This window comes from Leucoraja erinacea, chromosome 3 (genome assembly GCF_028641065.1).
Source record: "Leucoraja erinacea ecotype New England chromosome 3, Leri_hhj_1, whole genome shotgun sequence".
In the NCBI taxonomy this organism is placed as follows: domain Eukaryota; kingdom Metazoa; phylum Chordata; class Chondrichthyes; order Rajiformes; family Rajidae; genus Leucoraja; species Leucoraja erinaceus.
The window spans coordinates 90647981-90670921 of record NC_073379.1 but is presented as its reverse complement, the minus strand read 5'-3'; the positions used below and the strand labels follow the sequence as shown (position 1 = coordinate 90670921).

At 42.6% G+C, this 22941-nt stretch overlaps 1 protein-coding gene across 2 annotated transcripts in view; it reads left to right on the top strand.

Annotated features, from left to right (window-relative positions):
* The window catches only part of LOC129695817 (aminopeptidase Q-like), a 137146-nt gene that overhangs the window by 59488 nt on the left and 54717 nt on the right, over positions 1–22941 (top strand). For both annotated transcript variants that reach the window (XM_055633165.1, XM_055633166.1), the window contains exon 3: positions 14943–15079. In XM_055633165.1, the coding sequence (XP_055489140.1) occupies positions 14943–15079 (137 nt within the window). The remainder of the gene's footprint in view (positions 1–14942; positions 15080–22941) is intronic.

Sequence of the window (22941 nt, the reverse complement as noted above, 5' to 3'; positions counted from 1 at the left end):
AGCCCCATCATTTGAATTCTGAATAGTGTTTGTTGTATTTCTATCAAAATGTCTGGTCTATTGTCTGAATGACTGTGCTGTAAACTCTTTATTGCTAAACTTGAATCTGAACAAATAACTGTCCTTAAAGGCCTGGTATCCTCGACCCACTGTACTGCTAACAATATTGCAATCATTTCTCCTGTGTATATTGAGACCTCATTATTGATCCTCTTCCCTACTTTGATGTGAAATTCTGGTACAATAAATGCTACTCCTACTTTATCTACTGAATCTTTTGATGCATCTGTATAAATTTGGACAAAACTGTAGTATCTGTCAATGTATTCCTGTATGATGACTGAATTATACATATGCTGTTTATCCTTGTTTTTCTGTTCTAATATTGTAAAGTCTACTGTTGCATCTGGAAGTATCCAAGGTGGAATTGAAGGTAATGGAACCGTTGGAACCACATTTAATTGGGCTATGCTAATTTGTATTGCTCTCTGGGTCACTGTCCATCCAAAACTTTTTGTTTCCCTTCTCTCCTTTTCCCAGCATGGTTTGACAGTAACTTGTACTGGGTGTTCTTGACTGTGGCCCTGTAGGTTAATCCAGTAATTCAATGAAAGCTGTGTCCTTCTCATCTCTAGAGGCATCTCCCCCATTTCAACCTGTAATGCTGCTGTTGGAGTTGTTTTTATTGCACCTGTACATATTCTCAATGCCTGGTATTGAATGTTGTCTATTTTCTTAAGAGAAGTACTTGATGCGGACCCATACACCACACAACCATAATCTAACACAGATCTAATTAACCCAGTGTATATAGCCTTCAAAGCTGTTCTATCTGCCCCCCAATCACATCCAACTAAACATCTCATTACATTAAGTATCTTCTTACATTTGTCCACTACTTTCTGAATATGAACCATCCATGTAATCCTCTCATCAAACCATAAACCTAAAAATTTATAGTATTTTACTCTCTCCAATTCCTGGTTATATAATTTTAGTTTTACCTCACTATCAATTTTCTTCCTAGTAAAAAACATTATCTTTGTCTTTTCCACAGAAAATTTGAATCCCCATTTATATGACCACTCTTGTACCTTTATTATAGCCCTCTGTAATTTCTGCACAATAAACTTCACATTTCTCCCCCCCTTTTCCAGATTGCCCCATCATCCGCAAACAGTGAAACTCCCATTTCATTTACAATTTCTTCATATACATCATTTATCATTACTAAAAATAGTAAAGGACTTATTATGCTCCCTTGAGGTGTTCCATTTTCAATATCTAATGTTCCTGAGTATTGATTTCCAACTCGTACTTGTATTGACCCTCCCAAATAAAAAATCCTTAATCCATTTAAATATACGACCTTTAATCCCCAATTTACCTAGTTTCACTAATAACCCTTCTCCCCACATCATATCATATGCTTTCTCAATATCAAAAAATACAGCTACTACACTTTCTCTGTTAATTTGTGCTCTCCTAATTTCATGTTCTAAACATATAGCTGGATCCATGGTGTTTCTCCCCTTCCTGAAACCACTCTGGTAATTGGATAAATATCCTTTATTTTCTACATAATATATTAACCTTTCATTTACCATTTTTTCCATTACTTTACATATGTTGGATGTTAACGCAATAGGCCTATAATTCCCTGGGTTTGTCAGATCTTTACCTGGTTTTCCTATTGGGATTACTACTGCCTCCTTCCAGCTTTGCGGTAATTTCCCACCCTCCCACACTTTATTATAAAATTCTAACAAAAAATCCTTGGATGTTTCACTGAGATGGTTTAACATGGTGTAACAAATCTGATCTTTACCTGGTGCTGACATCTTGGTTTTTCTAAGAGCTCGATTGAATTCTGTCTTTGTGAATGGTTTGTTAAGAACATCGTTAGTGTCTTCCTCATATCGTATTAACTGTATATTCTCTGCTATAGTATTTTCTTTTCCTTTTCTTCCTTCGTCACTAACATTGTCTGAACTGTGAATTTTAGCAAAAGATTTTGCCAACATCTCTGCTTTCTCTTCATCTTTCACTGCTGTAATTTCACCATCAGTTAGGATTGGATATTTGTATTCTCTTTTAATTCCTTTCATTCTCCTTATCATTCCCCAAACTTGACCTACTTTTGTCTCCCTTCCCACTGAGTTACAAAATGTCCTCCAAAATTCCCTCTTTGCATTTTTTATTACTCTTCTTACACTTGCTTGCAACCTTTTGTATTCAATAAGATTCTGAAAATTGTGATTTCTTTTCAAAATTTTAAAAGCTTTATTTTGACACTTAATTGCTTTGTCACACTCCTTAGTCCACCATGGTACACTCTTCTTGTTGTGCTTACCTCCTTTCTTTTTAATGGACTTTGTTGCTGCCTCTAAAATGGCTTCACAAACAGAAATATTTAAATTATCCACATCTTCATAAATATCAATTTTCTCCATTTCTTGATCACTAATAATCTTAAACTTCTCCCAATCAGCACCACTAAAAGACCACTTCTGTATTCTCTCTGTATTATACTCCTCTAAACTCACTCCTACTACTATTTCTATCGGGTAGTGGTCACTTCCTACCGTTGTTCTTCGAATTACTTCCCATGAACAAACACCCGCCAATGAGTCTGACACTAGTGTGAGGTCTATGGCCGATTCTGACCCTGTTCTGATGTTGATTCGTGTCCCACTTCCATCATTAAGACACACAAGGTTTTTATTCTCCATTAAATCCTCAATCACCATCCCATTTTCATCATTAGAATCATCCCACAACGTGCTATGAGCATTAAAATCTCCACAACATATAACTTTCCCCCCTAAATACCCAGCAAGTTCGTCCATCAACTCCATTGAAAGCCTTTTACACGGATTATAAAAATTAACAATTTTAACCTTACCTTCTCTTGTCCAAATTTCAACCACTAAATATTCTAATTCTGTTCCTTTCACCAACAATCTATAATGTATTCCTTGCCTTATAAATATTACACACCCCCCTCCACTCCCCTCCCCCCTATCTACAAGATACAAGATACATTTAATTGTCATTTGGACCCCTTGAGGTCCAAACGAAATGCCGTTTCTGCAGCCATACATTACAAACACATAGACCCAAGACACAACATAATTTACATAAACATCCATCACATCGCTGTGATGGAAGGCCTAATAAACTTATCTATCCACTGCACTCTCCCCCCCCGATGTCAGAGTCAAAGTCAAAGCCCCTGGCTGGCGATGGCGATTGTCCCGCGGCCATTAAAGCCACGCCGGGTGATGCAAGGTCGCACACCGGGTCTTGCTGTTAGATTTGACCTATCACCAGAACCTTCCTGCCTTCCATCTGCTTCAAGCTTTTTATTGATACTCTCCCATGATACTTCTTTTAAACCCAAAAACCTCTCTGCTCCCTTAACAATGATTTTTATTTTTTCTGTTTTGTGTTTAACCTGATCAGTACAGTTGATTACTTATGCAATGAAAACAATAAGCTTATCAGCTGTCAGTTCTGTGTGAGTTTTGACTGCTTGACTTTCCTCTAATCTCAAAACCGGATGATTCTCTCTCCCAATTATATCCACTCTTCCCCTTTGTCCTTGCACCTTTTTCACTGCCTCTGAGTAGCTTATGTTACTTACTGTTTTCACTTGCTGAATCTCCACAGCCCTCTTCCTGACTTCACATCCCCCATACGTTACCCTGTGCGGTCCTCCGCAATTGCAGCATTTATCCTGCATATTTTCTCTGCACTCTTCAAATCTATGCTCTCCTCCACACTTGGGACACCTCTGCTTCCCCTTACACACCGCTGCTATATGTCCATACCTTTGGCATTTATAACATCGGAGCGGTGGAGGGATATAAGGCCTCACTGGAAAGATCATGCATCCGATTCTCACTTTTTCTGGTAGTTCACACTGCTGAAACTCCAGAAGCACAGACAAGCTCTCTACCCTCTTACCCTCCACTGTCCTTAACAATCTCTTAGCTGCACTCACCTGGCCACCAAAAATACTCCGTTTGAGTTTCTCCAGGTCTTCATCTACAGGAATACCTGTTATTACTCCCCTTGTCACCCTACTCTCACCCAGAGTCTTTCTTTCACTCACCATCTTCTTGCAAACACTTTCAATCTTCAGAGCCTTATTTTTCTGCTCCTCCGTTTTACATATTATTAACAAGTTCCCGTCTCTCAAAATCTTAGCTGTTTCCACCTCGCTTACCTTCTTCTTTAGCTCCCTGGATAAAGCTATCGGACTTAAATTGACATGCTCATCTTCCTTTCTGAATTTCAGTATTATTTTAACCTCCTTCCTTTCAACCTTTTTCCGAACCGTTCTCCTATCCTCCTCTGAACTGTTCCCTTCAAAACTCCTTTTGCTGCTTTGGCTGAGCTCGTTTTGCCTGACTCCTCCTTCTCCTTGATTCCTCCCTGATCTCTGACTAGATACTGACGTCCAGTCACCAAAAGCACCATCATCTTGGTCTTCGTCATCCTCTAATCCTACCCGAGTTGCCATTTGATCCAGTCACAAACCAGTTTATGCCAACCGCCAACTCCTAGTCCCTCCCTCATCGTGTGCGTCAAACAATCCTTGTTCCAGTCATACACCGGCCTAGCCCCAAACTCTATCTCCGCTACATTGATGACTGCATATGGGCTACCTCCTCATGGCATTGTGTGAATGGTGAGGACAGTCTATATACCGGGTTAATTGGTGATCAGAGGCAACTGAGTGCAACAGGTGAGGAGAGTTGGGCTGATGAGAGGGGAGTGGCAGGCAAGGAGAAGGAGGGACTGGTGGAAAAGTACTGGGAGGTGAAGTGGATGAGAATGAGGAGAGGGCAGACTGTGACACCTTCTCCTGAGTGCTAATTCCCTCAGTGTTCTTGATAAGTGAAGAAAAGTGTATTGGTTGCTGAAGTCATCAGACTTTGCACAAAAGTGTACTTGGCAGCAGAGATACTTACAGGAACACCTCAAGATAACAGCAATTATCTTTCTGCAAGATCCTTCAAATCCACTGGAACAATAAGTAAATCAACATCAATGTCCTTTCAAAGCCAAAATCCCCTGCATTGAAGCCACAATAACACATGTTCTACTCATATGGGTCGGCCACAACGTTTGAATGCATGAATCAAGTCCTGCAACAAACACTCTCCTTTGAACTCTGTTCATAGTAAACCTCTCTGAATGAAAAAGGTGCCCTTCAGGTCCCTTTCAAATCTCTCCACTCTCAGCTGCGAGTGTATTCATTCCAGAGTAGAAGATACTAAAGCTAGAGGGTATATGGTTAAAGTGAGGGGGAAGAGGGACCTCGGAGGCAACCTTTTTTACTCAGAGAATAGTTCAATTGTGGAATGAGCTGTCTGAAGAAGCTCTGAGGTAGACACCATCATGGTTTTCAAAAGACATTTGAATGGATATATAGATTGGAAGTGCTTAGTGGATATGGGCCAATTGTAGGAAATAGGCTAGCTCAGGATACCAATTTGTTTGGTATGGATTTTGGGTTAAAGTGCATGTTCTGTGCTGTCTGACTCCATGATACTGGTTACTCCATCGACAATTTGAAGGGGTTTTGCAAAATTTGCATTAGAGCTGGAAGTTACAGATTGTGTCTTATTGATCCATCTGCATCCCATGGTGGTGTGCAGATCCTCTTGGCATGGGACTTGTTCAGGGCAGAGGGTGGTGTGGGTGAGATGCAAGTACTGGGGATCGCCATGTCCCCTGTTCCATGCATTTACCATCCTCTCTATGGCAATCTTTTGTACATCTGTTGTGACTACCATGGAAGAGCTGCAATAAGTTCCCGTCCACTTTCTATTGATCATGTTAGTAAAGACTCAGTCATTGGGAAACTCTCATACAATTCCCATTGGGAACTGAACATGTCCTATTTTAGCAGATAATTTTGTGCATCACCCACTGTAGTGTTGTTTATAACATATCTTTGATCCATTCCATGTTTTTGGCGAGGGGCCTGTTAGAGAGTTGGTGCCACATACAGCAATAGTTTAGTATACCATAAAAAGGTGTTATCCTATTTTTAGACAACCATGACTTATGGAGTTGTATTTTGGTTATAATCTCGCTAAATAACCATTCGGGTTCTATCCTACAACTGTCATGGCCTGCGTTTCAGCCAGACGCAGGGGATAAAGCTCACCGCACAGTTGTTGACAACCTTCTATAGAACTGTGACATACTATGTATGCAAGAGACATTCTTAGCAAAGGTCCCTGCAGGGGCTATGACAGAAATATTTCAAATGTCATTAGAAACGGGAATAGTGCCGGAGGATTGACGTACTGCGCATGTTGTTCCATTGTTTAAAAAGGGGTCTAAGAGTCAACCTAGCAATTACAGACCTTTGCTAAGAATGTCTCTTGCATACATAGTATGTCACAGTTCTATAGAAGGTTATACACTAACTTCCCTCAATATCCTAGGGAATATCCTGTCTGGACCTGGAGACTTATCCACTTTTATATTTCTCAAAAGTGTCAGTACTTCCTCTTCTTTGAATCTCATAGTTTCCATAGCTGCTCTACTTGTTTCCCTTACCTCACATAATTCAATATCCTTCTCCTTGGTTAATACCGAAGAAAAGAAATTGTTCAATATCTCCCCCACATTTTTTGGCTTTGCAGATAGCTGTCCACTCTGACTCTCTATTGGACCAATTTCATCCCTCGTTATCCTTTTGCTATTAATATAGCTGTAGAAACCCTTTGGATTTACTTTCACTTTACTTGCCAAATCAACCTCATATCTTCTTTTAACTTTTCTAATTTCTTTCTTAAGATTATTTTTACATTCTTTATACTCCTCAAGCACCTCATTTACTCCATGCTGCCTATAATTATTGTAGATCTCTCTCTTTTTCCAAACCAAGTGTCCAATTTCCCTTGAAAACCATGTCTCTTTCCAATTTTTACTATTTCCTTTCAACCGAACAGGGACATAAAGATTCTGTACTCTTAAAATTTCACCTTTAAATGTCCTCCATTTCTCTTCCACATCTTTCCCATAAAACAAACTGTCCCAATTTACTCCTTTTAAATCCTTTCGCATCTCCTCAAAGTTAGCCTTTCTCCAATCAAAAATCTCAACCCTAAAGCCATATTCATCTACCTAAAGATGCAATAATGTGTAGTAATGTTAATTGTAAGGATATGAAACATAGGAGAGATATCTGCTCCATGTATAATGATGTAGTAAGCACTTTATATGTAGGCAGTAAGCCCTACTGCAAGCATAAAAATAAGACACATAACATCAGGTCTGACTGGAATAAGTAGCTGAGTATCATGCTGAAGCCCGTGAAGCCACTAAATCATGGGCTGTGGCAGGTAGACCCAGACAGGGGCCTGTGTTTGAGTACAAGAATCTCACTAATGTAATATATAAGTATGCTGTTCCCTTCATCTGTAAAAATGAGCACACTATGAGGGCTGATTCCATGGCTAAGAAGCTGCTACGTAACTATGATACAGATTTTTGGAAAGAAGTGAGAGCTCTTAACAGTTGCAAAACATCTCTGCCATGCACTGTAGATGGAATTTCCGGAAAAGCTAATATCGCGGAATAATGGCGACAACATAATAGTACTTTATTCAACTGTGTCCTAGGTGATTTGTATTGGGTGGACAATATTGAGAGTAATGACTCAATGGCGATTATGTCACATGAGGTGTATCATGCCATGAGCAAGCTGTCCAACAACAAAGCAAGTGGCTTGGATCATATTTCTGCTGAACATCTTAAGTATGCGAGTATGAGGATAGTTCCTCTCCTTACTATTTGTTTAACTGGCTTTATGATTCATGGCTTGTTACCAGACTCAATGCTGTCTGTTCTATTGGTGCCAGTCATTAAGGACAAAGCTGGTAAAGTAGGCAGCCTAAATAATTACAGGCCCATAGCTTTAGCCAGCATATTGTCAAATGTCCGAGAAAGAATTCTGCTGGATAGAGTAAATGAGTTTGTTAACACCACAGATAACCAGTTTGGTTTTATAAGTAAACATGGCACTGACTTGTGTATGTATACCCTAAAGGGGATTGTAAACAAATATAGAGGTAAAAACTCATAAATTCTTATGTGCTTTATTGATGCTTCCAAAGGCTTTGAATTGATTCTCACAATGCCTAAATACATTGTGAGAATTCTGGCTTACTTGTATGCCCACCCGACTGTGCAAGTAAAATGGGGCAATAGGGTCTCAGTCCCATTTGGAGTTAGCAGTGGTGTTAGACAAGGGGGAATTTTGTCCCCATTCCTTTTTAATATTTATATTGATGATCTGTCCAAGCAATTGAAAGCCTGTAAAACCGGGTGCATGATTGTTAATACTTTAATGAAGCATATTATGTATGCAGATGATCTTGTGGTCTTTAGTCGATCTAGCGCTGGTCGCCAGCAGCTCCTTACTATATGTTCTGTGTATGGTGTGGAACATGATATCAAATATGGTAAGATTATGATCTGTTATGATCTGTAGAACCAAAGAGGATAAATGTCTAAAATTCCCTGATTTTAAATTGTCTGACAATAATCTTAGTGTCGATAATAAAGTAAAATATCGTGGATATTTTATTACAGAACAAATGAGAGATGATGTGGATATTTATAGGCAATGACATATGCTGTATGTTCAGGCAAATATTCTCTTACTTAGATGTGATGCGTGTACAATTGTGGTGAAGATGTCTCTGCTTAGAGTATATTGCACACCACTCTATACTACACACCTGTGGTCAAACTACGGAAAGACAAGTTTACAGAGACTAAAGGTGGCCTATAATGATGCCATCAGAACACTGCTAAGGAAACCTAGATGATGTAGTGCTTGTGAAATGTTTGTGGCTGCAGGAGTCAGTACTTTAGAAGCTATCCTAAGAAATCATATGTATACATTTATTTGCAGGATTAATGACTCTGAAAATGTAATTTTACTTCGGAGTCACGTGAGTGACTACGTGAAGAACCCCGCCAGGACGCATGCGTGTCATATCGCTACACGCATTGCGAAACGTCAGACGTGGTGGAGGGACGTTCTCCCGCGGCGGCAATTTAAAAGCCGCTAATTGCAGGTAAGGGTTTACTCTGCGGTCTTTTTTGTTTCCTTTCCCAACTACAGGTAGGAAAATGGAGAAAACAAAGAAGACAAGGGCTGCGACAAAGCTGGTGAGGGAGGACCGCGGAGTAGCGGGAAGCCAGCAACAGCAGCTAACGGCACTTGGATCACCCGTAGTGGGATCAGCTGTGCCCGATGTCGCCTCCGCACCGGCCAAATCCACGCGGCCGGGCGGTAAGGCTAGACACAAAACTAACAAGGTCGTGGACTCAGAGGAGTCCGACTTTGAACCACCACCGGCGGCCGGCGGCCGAGAGCGCTGGAGCCGGATGGAGCGGTGTGTGGAGCATTTGCTCCAACGTGTCAGACTCCGGGATATGGAGTCGGGTCACTGTGGGCCCTATGACAAACCCACAGCAGTACCTTTTCAAGGGCTGCACAGTGTTTCCACCTCACCGGAGGGGAGCACTGCGGGTCAGTACTGGGCTGACCTAGAAGAGGGGACCGCAGAAGAAAAAAAAAGTGCGCATGGGGTGCAGGAAAAAGAGAACTTGCTGGACATGGTGGCCAATTTTATACAGCCGGAACAGACTGGACAAAATCTGGAGCCAAAGCTTGCTGCCAGTATAGACTACATGTCACTAAACCAGTTACAAGAGCAGGCTGTACTGGACACCACAGGAAGACACCTGGCACCGGACAATTGCATATCTCTGAACGTTCCAATAGTTAACAACTGTATATGGAAACACATTGGAACAGGAGTCAGGAGCATGGATGTAAAATTGCAAAAAGTACTGAAAGTACTGACCGCAGGGATAACAGCATTTGCCCGTACAGTGGACGACAGGGACATGTCCCAGGACCAACAAGATGCGCTGGCACTATTCTGCAATACCCAGCATGAAATAAATAACATCAGGCAAAGTGCCATACAACCCACACTGAACCCAAAATTCGCGGGACTGTGCAAACCTGGGACCACAAAACCACCCATACTGTTGTTCGGAGGCAACCTATCGAAGCAGGTAAAAGAGCTCGATGAGGAAGCAAAAACCTTGGGGTTAATAAAAGGAACACCAACAAAAACCCACTACAGCAAAAGACAGCATCCCTACGCATCCACCAGCAGAACTGGTGAAAGCTCGAAGGCACAGTATTTCAAACATGAGTCTTTTTTAGGCCATGGCCCAGGCCGGCCTTCTTGGAAGATGCGGGGAACCCCAACGCCAACCAAACCGAAAAACCAGGCACCAGCGCAACAACAACAGCGGAAAAACTACAAAAAGAAGTAAACCTGCCACTGGTAACAATGGAGGTAGGTGGGTCTGGTTCCCTAAAAAATATGGAGAGCATGGAGGTTGGGGGGGAGACTACACTGGCTTTTGAATGCATGGAGCATGCTAACAACCGATACTTACATCTTAAGCAGTATCCAAGGATATACAATAGAGTTTATACACGAGTACAGCCCCCCAGTTCAACATATACCTAACCGAGTGTTCATGCTCTCTGATAAAGAAAAATCAGAGGCACAAGCTGAACTGGAGCGACTTTACATAAAAGGTATAATTGAGATAACTCAACACGAACCATTAGAATTTGTGTCCAATATTTTTACTAAAATCAAAAAGATGGTGATTGTCGCATCATCATCGATCTAACAAAATTGAATACATTTGTACAATATATTCACTTTAAAATGGAAACCTTTGTTACTGCTAAACAATTAATTTCCAAAGGTTACTTCATGGCCAGCATCGATTTAAAAGATGCTTACTATACAGTGCCTATACGAGGTGACCGCAGATGTTACTTAAAATTCAACTGGATGGGACAAAATGGCAGTATAAAGCACTGCCAAATGGGCTATCATCAGCCCCCAGGCTGTTCACAAAATTTTTTAAACCAGCCCTAGCATTTATACGGAAACGTAAACACATGGTTATGGCATATTTAGATGACATACTCATTGTGGGCAAAACTTTGGAATTGGCCATACAGACTGTAACAGCCACAAAACAGCTATTTGAAAAATTGGGATTTGTCATCCATCCAGTTAAATCTAAACTAACGCCGTCCACCACTATGGACTATTTGGGGTTCACCATTGACTCAGTTCACATGATGGTGACACTACCTAAGGGAAAGGCTAGAGATTTAATAGAGGCTTGCAATAACCTCATTGACATCAGAAAACCACCCATCAGATTGGTAGCAAAAGTAATTGGTAAAATGGTGGCTGCTTTCCCAGCCACACAATTTGGACCTCTACATTACCAAAACTTACAGAGAGCAAAAATATAAGCGCTCAAAATTAATGCAGGTCACTTTGACAAACCTATGAGACTACCAATCCAAGCCAAAACGGAACTAAAATGGTGGATAGACAACATTTGGCTTTGTTTAAACCCAATCATTGTCAGTAACCCTTCCATGGTACTACAATCTGATGCCAGTGCACTTGGGTGGGGAGCCACCAATACCATAATCAGCTGTGGAGGGAGATGGACAGCACAGGAGGCATCTTTCTTACTCACACTGGGCATAAACTACTTGGAAATGTTGGGTGCATTCCATGGCCTAAAGTCATATTGTACTGGGTCATATCACCAGCACGTTCGACTACAAATAGACAATACCACCGTGGTAGCATACATTAACCACATGGGTGGAAACAATTCGATATCATGTGGCAATCTGGCTAACTCAATTTGGCAATGGTGCATCCAAAGAGATATTTGGATATCAGCCACTTACATACCAGGGAGACTAAATTTAGTGGCAGACACCAGGTCATGCAAATTTAATGAAAACACCGAATGGATGTTGAATAAAATAGTATTTGCTGATATTACAGCAAAATATGGAACACCAGATATCGATCTATTTGCATCCAGACTAAACAACCAGATACCAAACTATGTTTCATGGGAACCAGACCCTGGGGCAGCAGCGACAGATGCATTTTTGCTGCATTGGGGGAAATTGTTTATTTACGCATTCCCTCCTTTCTGCCTCATCAGTCGGGTATTAAGGAAAATACAACAAGACTCTGCGTCTGGTATTTTGGTAGTACCCGATTGGCCTACTCAACCATGGTTCCCAGTGGTACAAAACATGGTGTTAGAACCATGTATTACCATCCCACATAGACCAGATTTATTGCTACATCCCATAACAGGGGATAGCCAGCCATGCCATAAATATTTGAACCTATTAATTTGTAGAGTTTAAAAACACCACTTCTACAACTGGGACTAATGGACCGAACAACGAACATGATCTTGGCGGCCCAAAGACAATCGACTAAAAAACAGTATCTGGTCCGCATCAGGAAGTGGGAAATGTACTGCCATAAAAACAACATCACCAACAGAAACATGAACATCCCGCCTGTTCTGGAATATCTGGCAGGCCTCCACTATGATGAGGGGCTCAGTTACAGTGCAATCAACAGCGCCAAAAGTGCCCTGTCGACTTACCTATGGCAAGGGACAGAGCGTTACACTGTAGGGGCTCACCCACTGGTAACAAAGCTCATGAGGGGAATTTTTAATACTAATCCCCCAAAAACCAGGTACTCCCAAATTTGGGATATAAGCATTGTCCTGAAGATGCTCAGAAACTGGTCTCCAGCATCAGCTCTGTCTCTACACAGACTGACTTTAAAAACAGTCATGTTAATGGCATTAGTCACAGCACAGAGGGTACAGTCACTGCATAAACGCAGACTGGACAACATGACTTCCTCACCTGACGATATTACGTTCCACATCTAGTAACTGGTAAAGCAGAACAGACAGGGATCAGCAGGCCTCAATATACTATTTAGGTCATACCCTACAGATGACCGTCTCTGTATAGTTAGACACCTGTCATTATACATAGAGAAAACAAAAATCCTAAGAGGCAATGAGAAGGGACTTCTGATCAGCCACAAGCAACCTCACAAAAGAGTGACGGTCCAGACCATCTCCAGATGGCTGAAACAGGTGCTTATACAGGCTGGGGTGGATACTAACATTTTAAAATCTCATTCCACCAGGGCTGCAGCTACATCGGCAGCAATACAATTGGATGTGCCCATGGACCAAGTCCTCGAAGCAGCAGGATGGTCAGGGGAACGAACATTCCAATTATTTTACAATAAACCAGTAATGAAACCTGGAATATTTGCAGAAAAAATTTTAAGTTCTGTAAATTAATTCAAACCCATAAAAGGGTCATAATGTGTGTTAATAAATGTTATGATTTCAATATCGAATTCATGTCCGAATAATGTTAACACTATTCCTCCTACAGTCAAAGCAGACGTGATGCATGGACTCGTTTCCACGGCATGAAATCACAGAGCTTTAAAATCTTCACGTAGTCACTCACGTGACTCCGAAGTAAAATAGTAAGATTAAACGAGAACTTACCAGTTTGAAGTTTGATCTGTATTTTATGAGGAGTTAAGATGAGGGATTACGTGCCCTCCGCTCCCACCCTTGATCATATACTTAACTGGTATCTCTTCTCCAATCTTATTATGTTTAGTCATTACAGTTGTCTGTGATTTCACACCGCTGCTTTGAAGAATGACACGCATGCGTCCTGGCGGGGTTCTTCACATAATCCCTCATCGTAACTCCTCATAAAATACAGATCAAACTTCAAACTGGTAAATTCTCGTTTAATCTTACTATTATTGTGGTCTTATCAAACATAAGGTTTAGCACCACACACTACCAATCCCAGTTGTGGAGACATTGGTATAGTTGTCTCTTTGTAGGACACTGATCTTTCCTTTTATTCTTGATTTTAAATCATGTATTGTATTTTTGTATATAATTTATGATGCTCTTATAAGTAATTTATTAAGCTTTTATATGTATTTTATGGTGTTTTTATATGCAATGTATTTGATGTAATGTCGTCTCTTGTCTGGACCTTCAGTCTAAATAATAATTTCAACTCCCTCCACATTTTCTCATTGAAATCGTAGCCGAAAGAAGCTTCCCACTGGCTTGGCCAGCTGGGGGACTTGTAACTGCATGGCAAATGGTGGGATATGGGTTCTCCATGATAGATATAACGATGTTCCAACAGGCTGCCTACAGTGTTGGGAGTTTTATCCCTTCTGACCAAAGTAGCTACTCGACAAATGGGGAGGGAATTGCTGAATGTTCCACGTAGAGCATCAAGGAAAGGGATATGAACTAATGTTGGTGCAGTAAAGCAGAACAGAAAGCAGAACAATTGGTCAACAATGTCCCAAGTGCTTAATTGTCATATGCACTGAAAACGGAACAATGAAATTCTTACATTCAGCAGCAAAATAGGCCTGTGAAAACACAATACACATAGATAATATGTAATAAGATGCCAACAAATCAATAACCGCATAATAATAACATTGTAATCTAGAATTAGTTTGAAAATGTATTTTAGAGTCACAATTGAATTATGTAAGGCCTTGTAACTATCATGTATGAGCAGTTTTCTCCATTGATTTTCAAAAGTAATAATGTCATGACTCATATTGGAGACCAGTTACTGTTGCTAAGTTGAATATAGCAGTCTGCCCAGAACCTTGCAGAAATATTCATTGCGTGCCAGCTCATGTTTGGTAATATGATGGAGGCCCACTTACCACCAGTTTAGTTCTGCTTTGGATTAAACAATAGAACAATATTTCAGAGGATCAGAAGCACCAAGAGTAAACCTGTCACATCCGTGCAAAAATCTCAGCAGCGAAATAAATCCCTGAGTAGTAACAGATGAGTCAGTATAATGCCAACATTTGTACTGTTACAAAAGCAATAGGCAACTATTTAAGCTGAATGTTTTAATTTTTTAGATTTTTCTGAAAGACTGGAAAAGAATGGTATGTGGAAAGTTACAACATTTAACACCTCCGTGAAGATGCCCACCTATTTAGTTGCTTTCATTATTAGTGACTATGGTTGCGTTAACACAACTTCTAATGGCGTAGAGGTAACTATGAATGTTCTTTATACTCATTATTTCATTTTTTGATATTTGTGCATGGCTATATAAATGAATATTTTATCTTTGCTGAAGTACAAAGTCTTACCCATTGGGTGACTTTTTTTCTGAACTGAAAGAAATTGAAGCCGTCTTGAGGAAAAAGATAAATTAAAAAAAAAAGATAGGATTCGTCAAGTTTGGAGCAAGAGAAATTGAGGAGCAAATAGGGAAATGAATAACAATTGTTACAATAATAGAAACAGAAAAATGTCCTTTTGGGGATATAACCATATAACCATATAACAATTACAGCACGGAAACAGGCCAACTCGGCCCTTCTAGTCCGTGCCGAACACTTTTTCTCCCCTAGTCCCATCTACCTGCACTCAGACCATAACCCTTCATTCCTTTCCCGTCCCTATACCTATCCATATACATATAGGGTTACGTTTCTGATTTTCAAACCTGCAGTAAAACTCATTCAGGTCGTTCATCAGCTGATGATTGTCCAAAGATAGGGAGCTTTCCTTTTATAGCTGGTGATTTCTTGCATGCCCTTCCAAACTGAAGAAGAGTCACTAGCTGAGAACTTGCTCCTCAACTTCTCAGAGTACCTTTCCTTGGCAGCTCTGATTCCTCTTCTCGCTCTTTATCGATTAGGCTATCTTTTTAACTTTAACGATTAGGCTAGCGGCTTGACGCATATTTGTCCCCCACCCACCACCTCGATCTCGAAATGGAAATGTTACATCTGTATATAATGATTCCAAAAAAATGTATATTTATGTCACAAACTATGGAATTCATATTTTTCAGTATTGTTATCAAGGAAAAGAAAGCATTTCCAATTGTTTGATATTATTTGATATTGTTTGGAATTATTCATATGGAGGAGAAAATATTGCAGCTCAAAAACCTACCTTAATTTTGCAATATCACTAAAGATAATCTCCCTTTCCCTCTCCCCTCCCCATTTCCCTCTCTTCCCTCCCCCATTTCCCTCTCTTCCCCTCTCTCTGCCCCTCTCTCTTTCCCCCTCCACCCTCTCACATCCCCCCTCTTTCTGGCGGGGCGGGGCGAAGATGAAGGTGGCATGGGCCCAGCAGGGGTCAGCGGGGGTGACGGCGGTGGCGTGGGCCCAGCGGGGGTGGCTGGCGTGGGCCCAGCGGGGTCCAGCGGGGGTGGCGTGGGCCCAGCGGGGGTGGCTTGGGCCCAGCGGGGGGCAGCAGAGGGTCAGCAGAGGTGGCGTGGGCCCATCAGGGGTCCAGCGGGGGTGGCGGGGGCCCAGCGGGGGCGGCTTGGGCCCAGCGGGGGTCAGCGAGGGTGGCGTGGGCCCAGCGGGGGTGGCTTGGGCCCAGCGAGGGTCAGCGAGGGTCAGCAGAGGTGGCGTGGGCCCAGCAGGGTCCAGCGGGGGTGGCGTGGGTGGAAGATCACTTGGCCCCAGTGGCAGGGGGAGGCGAGGGGAGTGGGCCCCACCACAGCAGCGACTGGTGTTGGGGTTACAGTCGCTGGGTTCAGATACAGCCACTCCCGCCCAGCGACGGGAAGACGGTCTCCTGGTTGCCAGGCTGGCCGCCAGGCGGGCCGTTAGCGAGACTCCGACACCGCGGATGGAGATGCTGGACCGGGTGGGCAGACACTGCACCCACCCACCCCCTCGGGCCCAGAGAAATGGTCACTCCCTTATGTTTCTAAATGATCCCCACGGGCGGGATTAGACCCTCGCACACTCCCCCTCACACACTCCCCCTCACACACTCCCCCCACCCCCTCACACACTCCCCCTCACACACTCCCCCTCACACCCTCCCCTCACACACTCCCCCTCACACACTCCCCTCACACACTCCCCCTCACACACTCCCCCTCACACACTCCCCCCCCTCACACACTCCCCCACACACACTCCCCCTCACACACACCCCGTCACACACACACCCCCCGTCACACACACCCCCCACACACTCCCCCCTCACACACTCCCCCTCACACACTCCCCCCCACACACTCCCCCTCACACACTCCCCCTCACACACACACTCACACACCCTCCCCCTCACACACTCCCCCTCACACACACACACACACCCTCCCTGTCACACACACACACCCTCACACACACTCCTGCAATGTGATATTCCACTACTTACCCGGAGAGGTAGATGCGAGACATCGAGGTGAATGTGTGGAGTACAAATGACAGTCTGATCCCGCCCGGGCCCACTGCGCACGCGCGGAGAGACGGCATCATTTTGCGTCGCTTCCCCAACCGCGCAGGCACGGATGGTCGCATTTTTTCTCCCAAATCATCCAGCGGGCCGGAACCCAAATTTCGGGCGATTTCCAACAAAGTGGAAACGCTGATTGCGCTCCGATTTAAAAAAAATAAATAAAAAATTCTCAGGATTTTTCCTTATTCTGGGAAAAAAAAGGGGGGTGCGGTCACACCCAACGCACCCCCCCTTCGAACTGCCATGCGGTATGATAAGGGAAACGAACCATTAGGATGTAGTGACCATAATATGATAAGTTTTAATCTGCAATTTGAGAGGGAGAAGGTAATATTGGAAGTGTCAGTATTGCAGTTGAACAAAGGGGACTATGTTGGCATGAGGGAGGAGCTGGCCAAAGTTGACTGGAAAGGGACCCCAGCAGGGATGACGGTGGAACAATGGCAGGAATTTCTGGGAATAATCCAGAAGATGCAGGATCAATTCATTCCAAAGAGGAAGAAAGATTCTAATGGGAGTAAGAGGCGACCATGGCTGACAAAGAAAGTCAAGGACAGTAGAAAAATAAAAGAGAAGACGTTTAACATAGCAAAGATGAGCGGGAAGCCAGAGGAATGGGAAACTTTTAAAGATCACTAGAAGGTAACTAAAAAGGCAAAACGGGGAGAAAAGATGAAGTATGAACATAAGCTAGCCAAGAATATGGAGGAGGATAGTGAAAGCTTCTTTAGGTATGTAAGAGGAAAAAAATAGTTAAGACAAATGTGGGTCCGTTGAAGACTGAAGCAGGTGAATTTATTATGGGGAGCAAGGAAATGGCAGACTAGTTGAACAGATACTTTGTTTGTGTTTTCCTTAGTGACGACAGGACCAATCTCCCAGATGTACTAGGGGACAGGGGACTTAGGATGATGGAGGAACTGAAGGAAATTCACATTAGTTAGGAAATGGTGTTTTGTAGACTGATGGGACTGAAGGCTAATAAATCCACAGGACCTGATGGTCTGCATCCTAGGCTGCTCAAGGAGGTGGCTCTGGAAATCATGGACGCATTGGTGATCATTTTCCAATGTTCTATAGATTCTGGATCCGTTCCTGTGGATTGGAGGGTCGCTAATGCTGTCCCTGGAGGGAGAAAGAAAGGAAGGAATTATAGACCAGTTAGCCTGACATCGGTGGTGGGGAAGGTGCTGGAGTCTATTATAAAAGATGAAATAGCCGTACATGTGGATAGCAGTAACAGGATCGGTCCGAGTCAGCATGGATTTACGAAGGGAAAATTTGCAGATGGCACAAAGGTGGGTGGCAGTGTGAACTATGAGGAGGCAGAGTGACTTGGACAGGTTGGGTGAGTGGGCAGAAGCATGGCAGATGCAGTAGAATAATGTGGATAAATGTGAGGTTATCCACTTTTGAGGCAAGAACAGGAAGGCAGATTATTATCTGAATGGTGTCTGTTTAGGAGAAGGGGAAGTACAACAAGACCTGGGTGTCCCAGTCCATTAGTCACTGAAAGTAAGCATACAGGTACAACAGGCAGTGAAGAAAGCTAATAGCATGTTGGCCTTTATAACGAGAAGAATTGGGTATAGGAACATAGAGGTCCTTCTGCATTTGTACAGGGCCCTGGTGAGACCACACCTTGAGTATTGTGTGCAGTTTGGGGTCTCCTAATTTGAGGAAGGACATTCTTGCTATTGAGGGAGTGCGGCGTATGTTCACAAGGTTAATTCCCAGGATGGTGCGACTGTCATATGATGAAAGAATGGAGCAACTGGGCATGTATTCACTATACTTTAGGGGATCTTATAGAAACATATAAAATTATTAAGGGATTGGACACGCTAGATGCGCTAGATGCAGGAAACATGTTCCCGATGTTGAGGGAGTCCAGAACCAGGGGCCACAGCTTAAGAATAAGGGATAGACCATTTAGAACTGAGATGATGGAAAACGTTTTCACACAGAGAGTTGTGAATTTGTGGAATTTTCTGCCTCAGAAGGCGGTGGAGGCCGATTCACTGGATGCATTTAAAAGAGATTTAGATAGAGCTCTTAGGGCTAGCGGTATCAAGAGGTATGGGGAGAAGGGCAGGAACGGGGTACTGATTGGGGATGATCATCCATGATCACATTGAATGGCAGTGCAGGCTTCAAGGACCAAATATTCGATGTATCTATGTTCCGTGCTGTGATAGTTTGTATGTTTCATAATGTTCGGCTGCTAATAGTACTGATTTGCCTCCCGTTTATGTAAGATACATGTGTATACATTTGTAGAATTAGTTGTGCTGCCTGTCATTTTTGGGAAAGGTGCCACAGTGTGGAATGCTCTCATACAATAAACACTACAGATTAGTTTGATTAGTTTGAGTTTGATTGGCTGCAACCTTCCCTCCATTGATGAACTGTACACTGCAAGGGCCAGGAAGCGAGTGGGCAAGGTCATCTCAGACCCCTCTCACCATGGTCACAAACTCTTTGAATCACTTCCCTCTGGAAGGCGACTCCGGACTGTCAAAGACCACATCCAGACATAAAAACAGTTTTGCTCTACTCAACAACCAAAAATCTGTAGCCCCCCTTTGATCTGGTATTTTGTTGGTTCGCATGCTTGATCAATGGTGTTTTATCATTAATGTTTTATTATTATTAATGTTTAGTGTTTTCTGAGTCATTCGTAACTGTCACTGTATGTCATGTTGCTACTTGTGGGCGGAGCACCAAGGCAAATTCCTTGTATGTGAATACTTGGCCAATAAACTTACTTACTTACTTACTTACATGGAGCAATATGCAGTGCTTATACCAGTATTGCCACCTTAACCATGCAGCTAATTTCATAGTCTGAAGAAGGGCCTCGACCCGAAATGTCACCTATTCCTTCTCTCCAGAGATGCTGCCTGTCCTGCTGAGTTACTCCAGCATTTTATGTCTACCTTCGATTAAAAACAGCATCTGCATTTCTTTCCAACACAGCTAATTTCATAGTTCATTGATGCACTCGGCCCAGTCCCCTCCATCTCCATGAACTGTTGCTTCAAGAAGGTGGCATCTATCATTCCAACTATTTGTGCCATATCCTCCTCCCAATGCTGCTATAGAGCAAGAAGTACAGAAGCCTAACGTTCCACAACACAAGCTTCGGGAATAGCTACTTCCTATATCTTTCAGATTCTGAAACAACTAGGCAATTCTAATCCTACCTTGAGAATGGAACCCTATGGCCCACCTCTTACACTCTGTGGACTGGAACTTTTTTCTAATTATGTTTTTGCACTGATGACTCTTTTTTGCCTTCTTTGAGAGTTTTATGTGTAATGAATGTATAATTCGCATTTTGTATGTTTGTCTGAGTCTAAGTGCCTGTGATGCTGCTGCAAGCAAGGGTTTTTTATTGTACCTGTTCTTCAACACTGAACATTTTGGGAATGGGGAAATAAAAACCCGCCTTGATATCAAAACAGTGAAAGAAAGTGAAGGTCTGCGGATTTCCCTCTAATGCAAAGTGCAGTTGACTGTGCTCACAAAACACTAAGGCCCCACATGTGGACCCCAAGAACAGCAAGGTGTAATGGTGCAGGAAAAATGTTCCCCATGTGGGGGGAGTCCAGAATCAGGGATCACAGTTTAAATATAAGGAGGAGGCCATTTAGGAATGAGATGAGGACAAACTTTTTCACCAGAGAGTTACGAATCTTTGGAATTCTCTGCCACAGGAGGCCAATTCACTGGATGTATTCAAGAGAGAGTTAGATTTAGCTCTAAGGGTTAAAGGAATCAAGGGATTTGGGGAAAATGCAGGAATGGGGTACTGATTTTGGATGATCAGCCATGATCATATTGATTAGCGATGCTGGCTTGAAGGGCAGAATGGCCTTCTCCTGCACCTACCTGAAGGTACTACGTAACACACAGTAACCTGTAGTTATATCCAACTCTTCATGTAGATTCCTGTCCTCTGTTTAGGAAATATTTTCAATATGTTAATTCTGCATCTGTTTCCCAGGCATTGCGCACTTAAGTCTTTAATCCATTCAATTTACCTAACACCACTTCCCGGTTAACCTGGATTTCATTCAGTTCCTCCATCTCATTTGACCCCCGGTCCCCTGCTATTTCCGGCAGATTATTTATGTCTTCCTTAGTGAAGACAGAACCAAAGTAGTTATTCAATTGGTCTGCCATGTCCTTGTTCCCCATGATCAATTCACCTGTTTCTAATGTAGGTCCCTTGTATTCAGAAATTGTTAATTTTTAAGGCAGAGATTTCCATATCCTTGATTAATAAGGATGTTGGGTTACGGGGAGAAGGCAGGAGAATGGGGTTGAGAAGGAAAGATATATCAGCTGAATGGCCTAATTCTGTTCCTAGAACTTATGATCATCTGCAGCTTATAAAGCAAAAAAGTATAAATCATAAATGTATGAAGGATGCAGCATCATTTGAGGTATTCCAGAGGCCACCACAACTTGCCAGGAGAGGCAACACTGATGAGAGGAAGTAGGATGTGGAAGAAGAATCTTCAGTGAACCTTTGGATTTTGTGACAGCTGTTCCAGTTATGGCCGGCACATTGTGCTGTGGGAGTGTGTGGAAGGGAACACTGCAATGTGTACAAAATATTTCTCGCTCCATTTGGTGCTACTCGTTTATGCAAGAGAGTCATTAAGAAGATATTGACCACCTAATATGCGTTTGGATAATGTGACTGTCATGGTTGAAAGGTCCATGTGCATTTTGTGTGCAAATTATGAGACTTGAGGCTTGGAATATGTATAATTGTGAAAATGTGCTGCGATGAATGTGAACGTTGGCTCTGAATTTGGCCTATGGGACTTGTTGGTTAATGAGTCAAAGGGTGCTGCATTGCACAGTGAGAGGGTAATGGTATGATGGGAGAAAATGCGATAACAGACCTTCACTGCATGCGAGCCCCATGGAATTTTGTCAGAACCGCATTCTAGGGTGGATTCCTGGCATAGTCCCTACAACTCTTTCATCCCACTGGTCTTTCTGTAGTGGTGGCACAAATATTTAGGCGGCATTTGTGTTTCAGGACATCCCAAAATTGCTAATATTTGCTTATCTTTAAATGTTTGGATGGCACAGTAGTACAGCATTAGAGTTGCTGCCATACAGTGGCAGAGACCTGGATTTGATCCTGACTACAGGTGCTGTCTGTACAGAGTTTATATGTTCTTCTCGTGGATCTGTGGATTTTCTCCAGGTGCTCAGGTTTCCTCCCACACTTTAAAGACGTACAGGTTTGTAGGTTAAAGGTACACAAAAATGCTGGAGAAACTCATACCTTCGATCTTCCAGCATCTGCAGTTCCTTCTTGAACAGGTTTGTAGGTTAATTGGCTTCAGTAAAATTGTAAGTTGTGCCTAGTGTGTAGGATAGTGTTAGTGTGTACCTGGTGATCGCTGCCTCTTCTAGCAAGTTGCAGTAGCCCCTGGAATACCTGGAATCACTTGCTGCATTCACAACAGGCTTCACCATTAAGAGGTGTATGGTGGCTCAAATTACTGCTTGATGTAATGGTGTCTACTCACGAAATATGAGTGCCGTGATGAGATATATAACCAATGAACCACTTGATTAAAGTAGACTGGCATTTGAAATCAATATAAA